The 18,370-nt window shown below is 39.5% G+C and overlaps 1 protein-coding gene across 1 annotated transcript in view; it reads left to right on the top strand.

The window, feature by feature from the left end:
• Positions 1-13,837, top strand: part of hpse2 (heparanase 2) — a 33,442-nt gene extending 19,605 nt beyond the window's left edge. Inside the window, exons 5-12 of the mRNA XM_072436476.1 lie at positions 1,011-1,182; positions 2,896-2,943; positions 5,925-6,018; positions 6,761-6,867; positions 6,953-7,067; positions 9,392-9,537; positions 12,006-12,152; positions 13,374-13,837. Of these exons, the coding sequence (XP_072292577.1) occupies positions 1,011-1,182; positions 2,896-2,943; positions 5,925-6,018; positions 6,761-6,867; positions 6,953-7,067; positions 9,392-9,537; positions 12,006-12,152; positions 13,374-13,536 (992 nt within the window). The 3' untranslated portion in view covers positions 13,537-13,837. The remainder of the gene's footprint in view (positions 1-1,010; positions 1,183-2,895; positions 2,944-5,924; positions 6,019-6,760; positions 6,868-6,952; positions 7,068-9,391; positions 9,538-12,005; positions 12,153-13,373) is intronic.
• The last annotated feature ends 4,533 nt before the right edge of the window (positions 13,838-18,370 follow it).

The raw sequence follows: 18,370 nt of genomic DNA, 5'->3' as shown, positions 1-18,370 counted from the left end.
AGCGAAAATATGTTCATGTTAAAATGAGTAAAACGAGAAACTTAACTTGTTATAATGTAATTTTAACTGAGTAATAATAATACGCCACAACATTTATCTGGTCTACTCAGAAATAAAGGCCATTTAAAAAGTACATTTGGAGTTTTTAAACTCCTCCAGCCTGAACAGACATGGGGGACTGGCGGTTCCACAGTCTGCTCTGGACACAAGGCTGGACTTGGGTCAGGAGCAGCTGATCCACGGACCTGAGGGCTCTTGGCTCATATCCCTTTTTCATTAAAAATTCCTTATTCAGTGAGGTGTAATTTGTAGTAAGATCACTCGTAAATACTGTGACGAACCAAATTTATTAGACTGAAGCCAGTGACGGGTCAGGATGAGATGAAAGGAGCTGCTGGTCGTCGTGTTGACCTGACCACATGTGTCCTACACTCCAAGCAGCATTTAGGGTTTTTGTTTCCGCTGCAGCTGAAGCTAACGCAACATTTGCTATTGAAAGAAATATGATGCAAGGATTTTTATTTTTGGAAGGCATAGAAGTGTTATAGCCTATTACACTTTATTGTAGACTATTAGTTTGAGAATAAAGCACTTGGACATTAAAGTTAGAGAAAGTAGTTTTGCCGTTTTTGGCATCAACATTTAAAATGTTACAGTACGAAGGGACACGCATTAATCATAAAACTGGACATTTCCTGGTACTGCAACAATATGCGTAAAATATTTGCGAAGGACAGATAGAAAGTAGTGAAAATTCATCGGATGAATCTTCTCAAGTGAAAACCTATATCCCCTTGTGCATGTTTGGAGAGCGTTGCAAGGCCACCCTGCATGCCTGGTCTGTTCCACTGACATTGACTCCATCTGTCTGCATTACTGCCAATTGCTCAATTATCCCTTTTTCTGCTGACCATTGGACACTCTCAGACAAGAAAGAGCAGAATACTGTACAGATATAATCATTTCCCCACCGTTTCCTGTTTATATGAGTGTTGCATCTTGTTTTCTAGAGCCAAACGCCTATCGCAGCCTGGTCGGACGTGCAGTCAACAGCACCCAGTGGGCTCAGGACTACACCAAGCTCAGGACGCTCCTGCAGTCTGTGCGATACTACCACAAAGCACATCTCTATGGTCCCAATGTTGGACGGCCGCGCAAGAACGCTCTCCTTATGCTGGACGGGTGAGTCTGCAACTAAAGCACTAATTAGGCCATCTTCCACGCCTTGTTGGGCTTTCCTTCTGGAAAAAGGGAAGGTATTGGAAAGTATGCTGAAGTAGCGTGGGACTTGTTCTGAACTGTATAGTATTATATGCACACACTCATAATGGATTGGTATTCATTGTTTACGGACTTGGACACTCAGCCTAAGCTCCAGCTATACCATGTCAGCCTGAATAAAGTGTCATCTGATTGATAACGTGGAGGCACAATGTCCCACCTGCTCGCTCTACAGCTCCACTTAACAACTTCACACTCCTCTTCTCGGATCGCATCAATAATCACACAACTAACACAAAAAAAGTCTATAAATGTTTTTTGTTGTTTAAGGTTCACATGTCTGTCCTATGCTGTGCGACTTGTGTGAGCTTTTGTCGCTTTATTTATATTCGTCCAGCATTACTTCAGTGCGCAACATGAAGCAAGATTTATTCATAGATTTTGTAGGATACCGTAATGATAGGCCTAATTGTTAAAACTAAAATAAAAACATTGTCTGATAAATATTTGATAAATACCAGTTACATTTTAATACATGTAGAATTTTTGGATGGAAGTGCTGCTCAAAGTCATAAACGTAAGACCTCATCTATAAAAGGAGGTTTGACGTTTTAACAGTGTTTTCAACATCAGGAGGGGATTTGTCCTTGACTTATTATCTCTAATTTGTGCTAAGTTTCACAAGACTTTATTGTCCAAATGTTTTTTATAAACATATTTCTGGTTACTAAAGTGCAACTTTAAAACCCTTTCTATGAGGGATCACTCCTGGACGAAGGAGGGAATATATTGCATCAACTTGTTCCTTAAACAAATAAATAAACAATAAGTTGAAACTCAAATACATTTTAAATTGGCCAGAGTTGGCTTGACTTTGTTGTTTTCTCCAGCTCAGATGACACAGTTTGTAGTTGTAAGTCTTTCCTAAACCACATGGAGATGAGTTCTTCCTGCTCTGTGAATCTGAGCTGCGAACATCAATCTAACCATTAAGCTCTGCACTCCACTACATCCCTATAAGTACTCGGAACCTGCTCATAAATAAAGGTGTAAGTGTACAACAGTTTACATGGATGAGGAGTGTCTGATGTTAGGAAGAGAAGCGGCAGGTCGCAGTGTCACTTTTAAAGCCCGTGTGATTTTGGTGTGTTTGACATGGTTACGAGGTGCAACGACTCCGCCGCGCTCAGGAAACAAGACGGATCGGATACAGAGCCACTCATGAGTCCAAATATGAGCCTCAAACAGACTAAACAAATCACCACAGCAAACGTTGTGACCTGAAGTTTAGAGCCACAGATTAGGGCATGAGTGGCACTGTTGAAGCCAAATATGGAGAGGCAGGTGGAGCATGGGAGAAGATACAGATGCAACCGCTCAGCAGCACTGTAGATGGTTCTGCTTTGTCGTGTACACAATGACTCCATTAAAAGGTATACTGTGTTCCCACATTTTTACAGGCATTTACTGGAGCTGCTTTGTAGTTGCTATTTAAATAATTAAAAGCAAACTTTAAACACTGCGGTCGGAGCTTAGAGACAATTAAAAGTGCATTTTGCAATCCCCTGTTCCTCTTTGAGTCGTACTTTTCCCATGCAGAAGATCTGTAAACCTTTCAGCAATTCAAGTTTCACCAATTCAAGTCAAAATGTGACTTTCATTTTCTACTCCTAGGTTTATGAAGAATGCTGGTTCTGTCGTAGATGCAGTTACGTGGCAACAGTAGGTATTTTACCCTTTTTACTCTATTATTTATTTTCTGAATGTGGACGCGGTGAATGGTGCAGAGTACTTTGAATCCTTTTGTAGCTGGTTTGTTTACTTTGGCACATTAATGGCCCACATTGAGCAGCAGCTGAAACAGTGTATGTTAAATGGTAAGGAAACACTTGCCATGTGTCTGAGGCTCATATTGTAGGAATGCACACAAACCCCGTATCTGTGCAGACACATAAAAATGCCATTTCAGTCTCTCCCCGTTAAGGCCGAGCCCGAGTCTTGGAGGAGAGTGAGCGATTGGCCATTAAGGTGAAGGTCAGGTCTAATTAGGAGAAATTAGAAGAAACGGAAGGAGGAAGGCTTGTCAGTAAGGCTTAGCAAAACACCACCCACACTGTTAAAACCAAACCATATGCGCTGGCTCATTTTCCTTGTCAATTAGGCCGTTTTACACTAGCGCTCCGGATTCCAGTCTTACCCGGCTGCGTGACAGTAACGGCGACCTCTACAAAGAAGCTAAACTAATAAAAACAGGGACCACTCATTAACACTTCTGCTGCACTGGTTAGTCCTTTCCTTCGAGGCAAGTGAGGAGAGTTAATTTGAGATTCACAGTCACTCTAGCCATTGTTTTTATGGACCAAAATACTCTTGTTACTGCCAACTATGCCACTGTGATTGCCGCTCACCATGCAGAATATAACATTAGATTGTTTTAAATTGTTCCAAATCCTCGCAAAGGCCTCAGAGACACAAGTTAAATAAAGTAAATTGGGGTGATATAATTGAACTATTTTTGATATTTTCAGCTGCGGTGTTCATTTTCCACACAGCTTGTCAATACTCTAATGTAGGTGATTATTAAAAGTACGATTTGGTACAAAGTCCACACACAAACACAGTTGTACAAAGTTTTCATGATTGTGTTCAAATACTTGCAGTTTAAAGCTGGCACAGATGCTTCCTACAGCTTCAATTAAGATGGACAGCTTATTAGTGCTAAGGTTAATGATTTCCACATGAATCAGGGAAAATATGAGGCAAAACACTAAATGAGACAAATTTGCCGCTGAACAGCTCTTTGGTGCTAAAGTAGCCCCGAGACACAAACTTGTGAAGCCTAATTGCTGAAGCTGTTGGCTGTTAGTGGTGTGAACTTCTCAGTGAACCAATGTGAAGACACTTGTTTTGCCAAGTAATCGTATTAATTCTACATCATGATCCTGATGAAAGGTTTACACCGGGTGTGATATGTGCTTGTAAAATGCTACTAACCGCCGCAATATGAGCACATTCCATACACTTTTGTGCCATTGTGCATGCACTTTTATTGTTGAAAATGTTCTGTATAATTGTCTTATGGCTCAATGGAAGGAGAACATCCCTGAACTAAGAGATGTCAGTCGGGTACAATATTTGACTTTCAGTTCACAGTAAACTTTGCTTATTTGCTGAATTTGTCATTTGTTTAGAGAATGAAATCTGTCGTATTCAGAAGTAACTGTCTACTTCATATTGTCATCTTTGTTCTGTTATTGTCAGATGGATACACATGTGAAACACTTAATTTTATGTGTTTGTACTTTATCAAATACATTCACATCTTTAGCACATTTATCCTGGTTTGCAAAAGTGTTCGAACCCCTGGAACTTTTCCACATTTTGTCATGTCACGACCACAAACTTATATAATATATAGCATTTTTTGTGAAAGAGCAACACAAAGTGGCACACAATTGGAGGGGAAGAATTAAAAACTAAAAAGTGCAGCAGGTAAAAGCCTCTTTTCCCTCAGTGCAACCAATGGCTGTCAGAAGTTTCCTGATGGATGCTGAAAGATCGAACGTTGACCTAATGATTAAATAGAGTCCACTTGTGTGTAATCTAATCTCAGTATAAATGCAGCTGTTCTGTGAAGGCCCAAAGTTTGTTAAGAGAATGTTGAGGAGCAAACAGTATCATCAAGTCCAAGGAACACACAAGCAGTTCAAGGAGAACGTTGTGGAGAAGTTTCAAGCAGAGATAAAACTATAAACTAAACCTACCAAGACAAGGCCGTCCACCAAACCATCAGGCCGAAGAAGGAGAGCACTGATCAGAGATGCAGCCAAGATGCCCATGGTCACTCTGGAGGAGCTGCAGAGATCCTCAGCTCAGGTGGACAGGGAAACTGTCCTGCTCTACGACCAATACTGGAAGAGTGGCAAGAACGTCTGGTTTGAAGTGTGGGGCACATAGCAAACATGTGGAAGAAGGAGCTCTGGTCCGATGAGACCAAAATGTAACTTTTTGGTCTAAAAGCAAAATGCGATGTGTGGCAGAAGATGAACACGGCCCATGACTCTGAACACACCATCCTCACTGTCAAACATGGTGGTGCAGCATCAGGCTGTGGGGCTGCTTTTCTTCAGCAGGGACAGGGAAGCTGCTCAGAGCTGATGGGAAACTGGATGGAGCCAAATTCAGGGCAATCTTGGAAGAAAACCTGTTGGCGTCTGCACAAGACTTGAGACTGGGGCCGAGGTTCACCTTCAGCAGGACAACAACCTTAAACATAAAGCCAGAGCTACAATGGAATGGTTTAAAACTAAACATATTCATGTGGTAGAATGGCCCAGTCAAAGTCCAGACCTACTGTAAACCACGTTTGTTTAAGATAAGATAAGATATTCCTTTATTGTCCCACATGGGGAAATTTCATTGGTGCAACGCAGGTAGATACAGAGGTAGATACAGAAGAAAAGAACAGATCACTTACTGGCAAACCCTGTTTCTCTGATTGGTTTATTCATCTGTCAATCTCTGAGAGATAAAACCACACATCTTTCAATAGAAGAGTATTATTGCTGACTTTTACATGTTCAAAGATATTTATTTTCATTGCATTACATTGTTTATTACATTTCAATATTTCGCTTATTTTGAGTGTTTCTAATAAACACACTAAAGCTACACAATAAGATAATACACATTTTTTCTTTCAGTTATTTCATGGATGGCAGGGTGAAAAAAGTTGAAGACTTCCTGAAAACCAGACTGATGGATACACTCACTGAGCAGATCAATAAAGTTATAAAGGTAAGTCAGTGATTGCCTCGTTTCAATGCTGAACTAGACATTGTGTAAAATGTAAAAACATAAAACATGATTGTATCTACTATAAAACGACCTAAGAAATAAGGTCAATCTAACTGTGTTGAAGAAAACATAATTTAGTCCAGCTCCACATTAGCATTTTTGCTGTGTTTGCCAAGTTATGAGTTCAGATCTCAGAGCAGTTTCTTGGATGATCCTGCCACGTGTGTGTGTGTGTGTGTGTGTTTGTGTGTGTGTGTGTTTGTGTGTGTGTGAGTGTGTACGTCTGTGCGTGCGTGCGTGAGTGTGTGTGTGTGTACGTCTGTGCATGCGTGCGTGCGTGTGTGTGTACGTCTGTGTGTGCGTGCGTGCGTGCGTGCTTGTGTGTGTGTGTGTGTGTATGTGTGTGTGTGTGTGTGTGTACGTCTGTGCGTGTGTGTGTATGTGTGTGTGTGTGTGTACGTCTGTGCGTGTGTGTGCTTGTGTGTGTGTGTGTGTGTGTGCGTGTGTGTGCGTGTGTGTGTGTGTGTGTGTCCTCAGGGTAAGGAGGGTGTATCTTCATATTATACACCGTGTCATGGTGGCTGCTTTTCAGTGTCAGAGCCAAAAGTGCTGCAGGGACGACCATTCCCTAGAACTAAATCACGTTTATTCAATTTAAATTGCAACTGCATTTCCCTTGGTGTCTTTTTAACATGTTCAATAAATGTGTGTATGGATAATGACTGGAGCATGTGTGCTGCAGGTTGTGGCGACACACACCACGGGTAAAAAGGTGTGGCTGGGGGGCCTGGGACCGGCCTGGACAGGAGGAATCAATAACCTGTCTCAAACATATGCGGCTGGATTTCTGTATGTATTTTCACTTGTACACTACACATTATGTATTTGTGCATTTCTATTGCTATATTGTGCTTTATTATTGTGTGTTTTACAGATGGATTAACACTCTCGGTGTGGCTGCTGTTCAGGGGATTGACGTCGTCCTCCGTCACTCTTTCTTTGATTATGGATACACGCAACTTGTGGACCAGAATTTTAACCCTTTACCTGTGAGTCCCATCTACTGAACTGTAATAAACAAATGTCTATTACAAATGTCGTGTTACCACAACATACACCATTAGTTTAAGAAATAGTTGCTGGGTAAGCGCTAACAGTTTGTGAATGTGCTTTAATTCAGTTTATACTCAAGCCTCTCACACTTTGAGTCCTCTTCTGGTCAGTCCAGCACCAGGTTTAGTCTTGGTACCTTGATGGCACCTCCAGCTCTTTCCCGTGGGAGCTATTAGGTAAGATGAAAGGCATTTAGTAGTGTTGAGTGGTTAGACGTGGGGGCGACATGCCATGTAACCTTAGCCCTTTGTCAGGAGCTGTCCCAGGACACTGAGAGAGCCCCACACCTCTGAGCAGGACAGTCGCCCGGTGACAGAGTGCAACTGGAGATGCAAATACATCAATGTGGTCATGAAAAATTATCAAAAAATAAAACATTACAATAGGCAACTTGTCAAAACAATGTCTTAAACATTTGAAACCAACTACTTAGAACGTATTATTATTATGAACAGTTCCTTAACATGAGGCTGATGTTTGTGTATAGAAGTGTGAAGGAGAGATACAACACAGGCCTGTTCATAAACAAGATTTATTATGCTCATGAAACTGTTTTAATAAGCTGAAGGCTGAAGATGTTGCTCCTTTACCAAATCAGGAAACATTCTATGGTCTATGGGGCACAATGCAATGATGAATATTTCAGCTTTTGAGGAGTACAGATGCTTTTACTTCCTCTGTCAGACCAGTGTTTGGTTGTGGTCGGACATGTTTCGACTGCTTGTCAGAAGACTGTAAATCATGTCACAGTCACATGACTCTTCTGAAGTCAAAACATGTCAGAGTATGACAATATACCTTTACGTGATAGAGATGTTCTGATAGAGGAAATAAAGTCTCTAAAGTAAACGAAGACCAAATGTATATTGTGTGTATTAATTTAAGAAGTTAAGTAAGAATATTCATAATGTTTTCTTCTGTTTCCTTCTTTCTAACTCAAAGCTATTAACAATTGAGATTGCTTCATTTCCCCCCGTCTCTGAGAATGACAGTCCCCCGCCAGGATCACAATGCTTTTAACATGGCTGGATGTCTGAGGGCTGCAGCAGCCTACCTGCTGAGAGAATTCACTACAGGGCCAACCTGTCCTCTGTGAGCACGATTTATGACCTGGCCCCTTCCCAGGACCACTGCTCCGTTTGGAGATGTTGAATCCAGGCCTTTGAATTACCCAGTCTTTACGTGTTCATCTGTGTCATCTGTGTCATCTGTGTCTATACTGGATCATTAAGATTCACTAATGGGTTAGTTTGTTGCCAAAATTCTCTTTTGCATTTGTGAAAATAGTTGTGCCGCTAATAGCCTATAATGGTTACAAAATACAGATGTAATCATTTTACTATGATCTAATTTAGCATACGAACCTTGTTATGTCGTAAATTTGAATGAAAACAAATAGTCATTCTGCATGTTTATGGAGCATTTGTCCTGGAGATTATTAGGGCTTGATTTAATTTAATTGAAACTTGAAAATAAATCCAATCTAATTATAAGCGAACATGGCACTACCATAATATGTCTCATTTACGCAAAATGCTAAAGCCCAAGGCTACGGGCTGTTTGTGAAGCCCTTAATTTATCCTATAGACAAAGGAATGTAATGTTTAACACTAATACTATAAAGTCAAGTTCTTATTGGAGACCACTTGTGTCCAATAGTTACAATATGGAGAATATGGTGAAGCACACACAGCATCACATTGACTCAAGGCCAGTACCTGTGTTTTGTTTGATTAAATATTTAATAATCAATGATTACAGCTTTGGCCATAAACTCATCCTTCGCTCTGCTTGTGGCCAACAGTTCCATACTGCGCTCTGCCTCGTCGATGCCTTTGCAGCAAATTAAGTTAAAGCCTGCTTGGAAAAAGAAGCCCTTAAATGTTGCCATATGCAGGATTGCATGGGAACTTCCTGAGGAACACATGTTGTTCTGGGTTTGGTGAGAGGTGTTGAGGCTGTGTAGTCTGTAGAGGGAGAACGTACGCTGGACCACTCAACAATGATAACACAAAGCAGTATTGCACAAGAAAGCATCACATTTTATAGCAAACATCTAATAAAACAGCTGACATTTTCCCCATTGGTCAGTCCTTGTTATATCAAACTTGACAATTTGACAGCTCACTGTTGCTGACACATATTGAATTTTGATTTGAAGAGGAAATAACTCATAGTCCGTTGCTCTTGGCAGCCATTTTGCAGTGTGTCTACATAAATATTGCTTACTTATTATTTGTGTCACGTCTACATTTGGCAGGATTACTGGGTGTCACTGATCTTCAAGCGCTTGGTCGGTCCGAAGGTGTTGACTGTGCGAGTGGCGGGTCTGCAGCGGAAGCCTCAGCCGGGGAGAGTCATCCGAGACAAACTACGAATCTACGCCCACTGCACCAGCTTCTCCAAGTACGTCCTGCTCCTTATAAACGCTGTGTTGATCTTATTCTAGTTCCTTGAGCCTGGCGGATGATGAAGCATGTTTCCTCTTAACCTTTGCAGTGCTCCTTGTGAATGTCCTTGAACGTTTAGATGGAAAACAGACGGCCTGGTTTTTCACTTTTTTCTCTGTCCCTTCGCAAACACCTGAGGCCTGAGTGTCTGCTAGGAAAAAACGGAATCTTCCCATAAATAAGCTTACCACAGACACCCGCTCATTCACAGCTCAGAGCCTATAAAACTTAACGGGTATCACTTATCAGGTGTGTGGGGGCCGGCCCGCTGAAAGGTGTTCTGGGCCTTTATGCCTTGTTGGATTGGCTGGAGGGGGAACGGGAGCAGCGAGGGGGAAGGACAATAAGGCGGTCTGTCCCAGGAGGAGATGAAGAGTGCCATCGTGGACCTGTTCAAGGTTATCATTTAACCTGGGCCCATGGCTGTCAGCACTGGGCTAGACTTACGGCCTTCTACCCAGACGGGAATCAATTACACATCTCTTAGAACGACGCAGTAGATGGTTCAGAGGTAGAGAGAACCCGCTTAACACGTGATAAAAACCTTGGAAGAAGTACATGGTAGTAATTCTGTGATTTGGAATAGTTTCCAGGTAATTGCAGAAGTGAATAAAATATTATACTGTGAGCTGTCCTCAAGTGATTACCAATAAAACAAAGAAGTGCGGTTGACAGGCATGTTGCTACTGCTGAAGGTGTAAAGGTTGTTTGGCATTAGAGCTCATTTGTACGATGAAATGACACGGATCAGACGGAGGGTTTGTGCTCAGCTGCTGCTTGTCGAATACGGGTGTGATGGGTTAAGCACATGCGGTCGCTGGCAAAGAGAGAACATGCAACAGTGGTGGAAGAAGGACCACATTTGATTGCTTTAGTAAAGGTACAGATTCAGGAGCAGTAAAAAGTACACAAGTTCAAATAAAAAAGTACTTGACTCTGAGTTTCTGAACTATAAAAGCCTCAAATGTTCAAATGTTTAATATATAGTTTTGTTTGCTCAAAATTGGGGCAAACTATACATGTGCAAAAAAAAAAAAAAAAACAATTTCATAGTCTGAAACGATTACAAAACATTTTCAACAGTTCAGTATTTTGCTGTCATTTTTGCTGTTACTTTGCACCACTGCTCCACTAAGAAAGGCTGATCTGCTCATGAACTGACACCCAGGACCTTGTTGCTGTGAGTCTCGAGCATGAACCACTCGATGTGTCAGTACATTCATAATTTGAGAAAACCGTTAGTTTCAAATGGCCTCAGCTACTTTCCCCGCTCAGTGTGGGTTCCAGAGCCAAGTGGACTTTCCATTTGAGTGTTATTGGTTTGAATGTAGTGTGTTAGACAGACTATAATCCTATAAATGTGCTTAGGCTGTCTGTTGTTTGAAAAGCCTTTCCTGATTACGTATATTTGACTTTCCCTGCCCTTTTACCCCTTTTAGTGGTTTGGATTACATTTTCTCAACATCAAACAGCAACAACATATGTTTATATTCCTGGTTCGAGTCTGTACGAACCTCGTCTTTAAAAGTCTTGAAAGGTCATTATCTCTTCCTCCATCTCGCCATGTGATGTATTACTGTATTACTGTTAGACACGTTTTATTCCTCAAAACAAAGGTTCAAGCAAAAAGACTATACTCATCAACTTCCATAGCGCTCATTTTAGATGTATGAAATTGTATGAAGTTTTATCAAATTTCCCAATCGGCCCAGTAAAGCATGGATTTTGTGTAGGTGCTAAGTGCGCAGAGCCAACATGTGTTATTCAGTACGGCTGTGTTGTCTTTGTGCTCATATCTGGGCTCTTATTAGATTTATCATGTTTGTCTTCTGTGCCTCACATAGTTATTTGCTTTGAGCTGGGATCCTCGGTCAGCGTGTTCAGCTCTCAGGAGAGACTCAGTGCTGTCCGTGTAACTCAAGAAGCATCGTCCACCGCATTCACACCCTTCATCTGACCCTTGACCACTTTTAATTTAGACAGCAGGAGAGAGAAAATAATGACTTATTTACTTTTCTTATGTTCAAAATATTAGGTGTAGGGTCAGCTTGATAATACATCATTTTAGTGTTTTATGTATTTTTAGCAGAATTGATAGAGCATTTATTTGGACGATGACAGGTGACAAACAATTCATACAACTTGGAACTTGAAAATGATGATCCAAAGGTTTGGTCTGGTTGACTGCTTACACAAATCTTCGCTCTGTTTTATTGAGTTTGATCAAGTGATAAAAATATCAAAGGAGCTTTTCTCTTTGTAGTCATTTTTAATTATGAGGAATTTGATCCCACTTGGCATCATAATATGGCAGACCCTGACAACAGATGTGAGCAGCAGACATTTGGTTTCTTGCACTAGCTTTTCCTTCAGAAATTAAATGTGTAATGTAATAATCTTATCATTTCTGTCCATAATTTCCAGTCATAACTACGCCAAAGGGTCTATAACCATCTACATCATTAACCTGCACCGCTCAAGAAAGAAAATTAAACTAGCAGGAACTCTACGCAACAAGACAGTCCACCAGTATCTGCTGCAGCCCTTTGGCACCGAGGGACTGCGGGCCAAGTAAGTCTAACCCATTACATCAGAACATCATGGCTTTCTTAAAGCAGGAATACAAATGAATTAATCCAGGGTGACAATAACTAGCAGCAGAGCAGAGACAGAACAGTGAGTTGTTGTTTTTTTACGTGATATATTTGCGAATTATAACCAGAAAATGTTTATTATTCTGAGTATAATATCCATGAAAATGAAAGTATCCTCTCTCTGCTCTTTAAGCCTTGCCTGTTATTCTGTGTCAGAGCTAAGCCCCAGATCCTGCAATAACAGTCTAATGACTGAGGCCCATGTGTCTCTGAGACACTTGACTCACACAGAGCCTAATCGCCCGGTCCTTCCATAACAACGCAATGACGAGGATGTTTGAGGTGTTACAACAGGATTGGGAGGCAGTTATTAGAAGTGTGAGCTAACGATGGGCCTTTTCAGGCCTTAAGTGCTTTCCTTTACAACAGCACTGCATGCAGAACTTAGCAACACCAGATGTCTATAAATTGTAGGGACTTTATAACGCCAGCCAAGAGTCCTGCTCCTTGATTGTTTAGAGCTTTGACAATTTCTCTTTGATTTACAACTTTGTCTAACTTTGTAAACCTTTATTGTTGATAATTGAAATTTTATCTTTACATAAAACAATTGGGCAAATTTAAATTTGTGAACTTTATAATTAAACAAAAACACTGCTTAAACATCTATTTGTTTTTTGTGCCTGGTCAGCATTTAATATCAAATGATTGACATCTATGTAATCAAATTGAAAGATCATATTAGACTTTATCTAATGTAATTTTAATTATTGACAGATCATCATGTATTAATTATATTTTATAGCATTATTGACATTATTTTACATTCACTAACATGATTGATATTCACAGGAGTTTCTTTTAGAAAACAGTATTCACCACGTTTAAATGCACATTCAATACAGAATGAAAAACTGCCAACATAAATCATTTTATAATATATACAAATTGGAATATTGTATACTATTGTATTGTGCTATAGCTGTAAAAACAACAACAACAACAACAACAACAACAACAACAACAGCAACAACAACAACATATCAGAAAGAATAAGATAAACGCACTCATGGACATTTCATTTTATAACTATAGCACCCCCTGCTGTACAAGTTATGCATTAGGCGTTATGATTTGACAAAAGGAACATTTCTCCAAATCCATAATAATAGTTTGTATTATTTTCTTGTGTGTGTAGACATGTCCAGTTAAACGGGGAAAAGCTGGTGATGCTGGACAATGAGACGTTCCCTGAGCTGAAGCCAAAGACTCTGAGGGCTGGACGGACAATAACCATGCCACCTATGACCATCGGCTTTTACGTCATCCGAAACATGAATGCGTACGCCTGCAGGAGATAACACTTACTGCGTTTCATCTTCACTCAGACTCTCATAAAGTGTGTGAGTAAGTCTTCAGCTGTTCCAGACCTGTGGGTCATACTCATTCACACAACCAAGTCTTTTCTTGATACAAACTGCTGCACTGATTTTTTTTCTTTGATGAATTGTGACTCTCTGACTCACCTTATTTTCAAAAATGTGATTCAGTTATTGGTGTCGGTCAAGAATGTTTTTGATGCAGTTAATTACGGGAAAACCACAATATAAATAAAACTACTGAAGCATGGAAAAGTGCGACATGCCATCGAAATAATGTAAGTTTTTTGCTATATTTTACACAGGGATGTCACAATATCACATATTAGTGTTACGATTATTGTGAGAAAAAACATCAACATTTTATGATTATTCACAACTATTACTGAGACTATTTTTCAAGTTTTTGACCAGTTTTATGAAATTAAACTGTCTGAATGACAAAATAAAGTAAATGTGACCAAAACAGCAAGATAAAAAAAAATGCTTTATATTTACATTTGTAGCTATTGATTCAATCAAAACTTCTGAAATAATCTTGATTATTATTTTTAATTTGTTACGAATATATTGTGACCGAAATAATCATGATTATCGATTAACTGAATAGTCTTGACATCCCTACATGCAAAGTCCTTACAATATTTTGGAAAAGAAACAGGGAAAGCAGATTTCTTTTGAATGGCATACCATAGTAAACTATGTACATTTCATATACAGTACCTTATTAATGACAAGATTTACAGGCTCACGTCAGTTATTAAAATTAGAAATTGACATGTGGCTAGTACAATCCAACTTTGCTGCTATGTATTTTACTGAACATATTTGCATATTTTGTACAGGTGTGTACAGACAGAGTTTGGGAATATTACTGCTCATACATTCTACTTTTATTTATATTGTTAATATTAACTGTTTATAAGCTTATGTTTTGTCCAGAAGCAGAACACGTCATGTTTTATATATTTTTAAATCATAGAGCAGATGTGAGATGTGTTCCAATGCAAGTCATCACCAAGTTATTATCAATAGTAATAGTGTTGTTGCGACAATATATTTGTTTAAATCTGCCAAAGTAAATACTGCCTTTATGTTCCCCAGAATTTAAAATATATGGAGATGCTGTTCATATTTCTTTACAAAGTATTTTGTATGTAAAGTTAGCTAATATTATTTTTGTACTAAAATTTACATTGATAATAAACACTTTGAACACAACATTGTGTCACAAATCTTATCCTAACTTTGTGGTTATATGTAATAGTATATATGCTAATTTAACTCTGTGAAATAAGAATTGTAACTTGAGGGTCTTAATGTAATGGTGGGTTGTTTTATTCATCTGCTGAGGAAAAATGTGAATCCAGGAAGGTAAAAAGGTTACAGCCCAGTTTTAAGTCATGTTTTAAATATGTTTTTACCCCAGAACATTCGAAACAAATTCAAAAATACAAATAAGTAAAACTATGAATTATTCAACCAAATGCAACAATGTTTGTGGTTGGACCTTCATTTCACTTTTTAATGTTATTTTATCTTCAACAAATGCATAAAGTAAACGTTGTACCCGAGCTGACCCTTAAGTCACTGAGATCTTAATAAGTCCTGAGGGTTATTTCCTTGGTTAAATCTAATTGTGTTGTGATTTAGGAGAGCTGGCCCAGGTCGAGCCACTTCTGCGTGACTGTGCCTCCTTAGTGGAGGTAGCTGCTTGGCTGGCCTGCCTTGCACTGTTTATGCTCCAGATCCAGATTTGAGACATGCAAGGCCCCTTCACCCTGTTAGCAAACACTGAGGATTTCTCCATGTTTACTTTGTATATACAGGAGTCAGCTTAAATAAGTTTTTCATGAACACTGAATCTCTTGAAAACTGATGGACTAGATTAGCCTCTGGCCTGAGACTTGAAACTCTGCATTTTGGCTCATTTTGAGTGAAGCAAGGTTAATAAAACATAAATATTTATGTTACTATGGGGTTCTTTGCACTGCACAGGGGCCAAGCATACAATCTGGGGAATATTTGGATTTGTTGTAACCATCAAAACATTCTCTGGCCATAGAGTTGGCTGAGCATTTCATTCTACTTTATACAATGATGCTAGAAATTGAATGACATTGCATCATGTCTTTGCTCCAATAATAAGTACAAATTTAAATGGATAAGAAGGGGACATATTATGTCAAATCAACTTGTAACCATGTTGTTTTCTCCCAACATTAACGCACTCGCATTTCTGGCTGTATGTGAGTAATCCTGCATAGTCTTGCAAATCAGGCTCAAGTGTGCACAGAAAATTTCAGTTTTCACCAACCCCCTAACTCTGCCCACTTCTCTGTGTATGCATGTGATTATTAAAAAAAATCAAATAACAAAAAACATAGACTCCAAATCAGATTCATTTTTTTTCAACAATAAAACACAGTAAATTAAAAGCTGCTGCTTGCTACAGGAAATGCCACTATGAAGAAGTGGGTCTTGTCAGTTTTAGTTTTGAACAGGAAGTCAGTGGACTTATTATAAAGTCGTTGTAAAGCAGTATTGTGGTTTACAATATGCAATAATGAAATAATGAGCCACATGCTGTAATCTAATAAATCAAAATATACTTTAAAAAGCACCTTATGTCCATAAAAAATCTAGATACATGTTATTGGTCTGTTATGATGTTGGATTTGTTTTGAATTTTAAAGGTGCCCTGTGTATCTTTTATGATGAAGGATCTGCCACCAACATTTAGATGTTAGTACTTTGACTGTAATTTTCCAAAGTATGGCACCAAACTTTTCTATCTCCATGGAGATAAGCAGGTGACACCACGGGGTTACAGGAGATCTGTGGAGAGGAGACCCCTGCTCATTGTAAAAAATAATGTTCTTTGAAGTATTTTTGAGCAATTAAAACACCTGTATATCTGGTAATTGAAGGCACAATATGTAACTTTCTGTCACCTGCATGATTGGAAATAGAACGTTACTTTGGAACATTCCCCATGCAGTTTCACAGGTTTTATACCATACTGTGGAATATTATAGCTAAAGGAACAATATTTCCATCAAAACAAGCCGTTTAATGGCAATGAAAACACCACAAATGAAAGAATATGCCTTTGTTTTGATCTAATTATGGCTCAAATGTTAAAATAAAGTTAAGTTTAATACCACACGTTTCAGACTCGCAGTTGACAAAACCCCACCAGAGAAGTTACAAAGCGCTCCATTACCAAGCCTAAGTCATATCACAGGTTTATTGTGGCCTTTGAGGGATTAACATGAACTAAGTCTATTCTTTTGCTTTATATAATGTTTGAGCAACAATCACCAAACGTTCCTGTCAGGGCCGGCCCAAGCCTTCAGGGGGCCCTAAGCGAAAACATTTTTGGGGGCCCCTCACCACGTCATCAGAATCAGTTTTATTGCCATTGTCAGTAAACAATTCACATATGGGAACTTTCTTCAACGCAAACAAAGCGCACCAAAACTCCAGGGCATCTGTTTGCCAGTTAGTTTATTCTCAGCACCTCACAAGCTCAAATATTGATAACTTAAATCCCACAATGCAACTTGGTATTCCGCTGACATCACCTCTACTCCCTGTACAAATAATACGTCCCAGATATGTTTTTGGGCATATTTGTGGGCGTTAAGGGTCGACAGCCACATTAGCAGTTTAAATTAATGAACAGGGGGGTCTGGGGGCCCTCCCCCAGAGATTTTCAGACCTTTTTTGGGTCTTCTGGTGCATTTTAATGTGGTCCAGCCGGCTAAAGTAAGAGTAAAATGTTGAGGTTGTAATGCTATAAAATGATGATGTGATGAAACTGTGCCAGGAGAAAATGACTAAAGCCAGTTATTAATACATTAGTGTACTTAATTACTCAATACAATATTGGCTATGAAAAATAATTATGGTCAAATTGATTCATTTTAACTGAAAATGTAAAAGTAATAGTTATCCTTACAAATTTATCTTTTACTGCTCCCAACTGTTCCTTCTTGCCAAAGTGACAAAACAAGTTATATTAAATTAAACAAATGGCATAAGCATTGCTTGATTAACAATTAACACTGATAAAACAGTGCAAACATGTTATTCCCAGAGAATGAACAGAACTAGAAGTGAAGGTCCAAACCTAGCTATAGTGAAGAGACTGCATTTCTGCAGCTTTGCCACTTTTGTATAAAAATATATAGTATTATTCTATAACAGACGTAATCATAATATGTCTGGTTATTTTTCACTATCAATTTATTATAATTTATAACAAATAGTCTAATGATGCTTTTTAAATAAATTGAAATGTTTTATTGCTCTATTAAAAGTGAATTACAATATAAATGTTTGTTCTGATCTGAACATCACACACTGGACTCCTGCACCTTTACGTTCCTCTTATTGCACTTTAAGAAGTCAAAGTAAAACAGACATCACGAGTCACGATTGATCTCACACATGGTGATGTGAGAGAGGGGGACGCAAACTCAAACCGCTCATCTCTGACTGAGGCTGCACAGGGGCCCGGGACAGGGGCCCGGGACAGGGGCCCGGGACAGGGGCCCGGGACAGGGGCCCGGGACAGGGGCCCGGGACAGGGGCCGCACACTGTTCACTCCAAAGTCTCACGTCAGAGGTTCTGGACGAGACGGCGCTCGTCCGGACCGGATCTCCGCCTCTTAGTGACCCGGGGCATAGACGCCACCTCCGCAGCTAACACGGGCTGGTGTCAATGTTAAGCTTATTATCTTTCTTTCAGACATATTATTATGCGCGGGGCAGAGCTCTCGTCGCCTCCAGCCTGAGCGAACTAACGTGA

Source organism: Eucyclogobius newberryi, unplaced genomic scaffold (genome assembly GCF_026437365.1).
Source record: "Eucyclogobius newberryi isolate DKJ021-1_F unplaced genomic scaffold, fEucNew1.0.hap1 SCAF_8, whole genome shotgun sequence".
Taxonomy (NCBI): Eukaryota; Metazoa; Chordata; class Actinopteri; order Gobiiformes; family Gobiidae; genus Eucyclogobius; species Eucyclogobius newberryi.
Note: the sequence above shows the minus strand (reverse complement) of the source record. Positions and strands in the feature narration are given on the sequence as shown.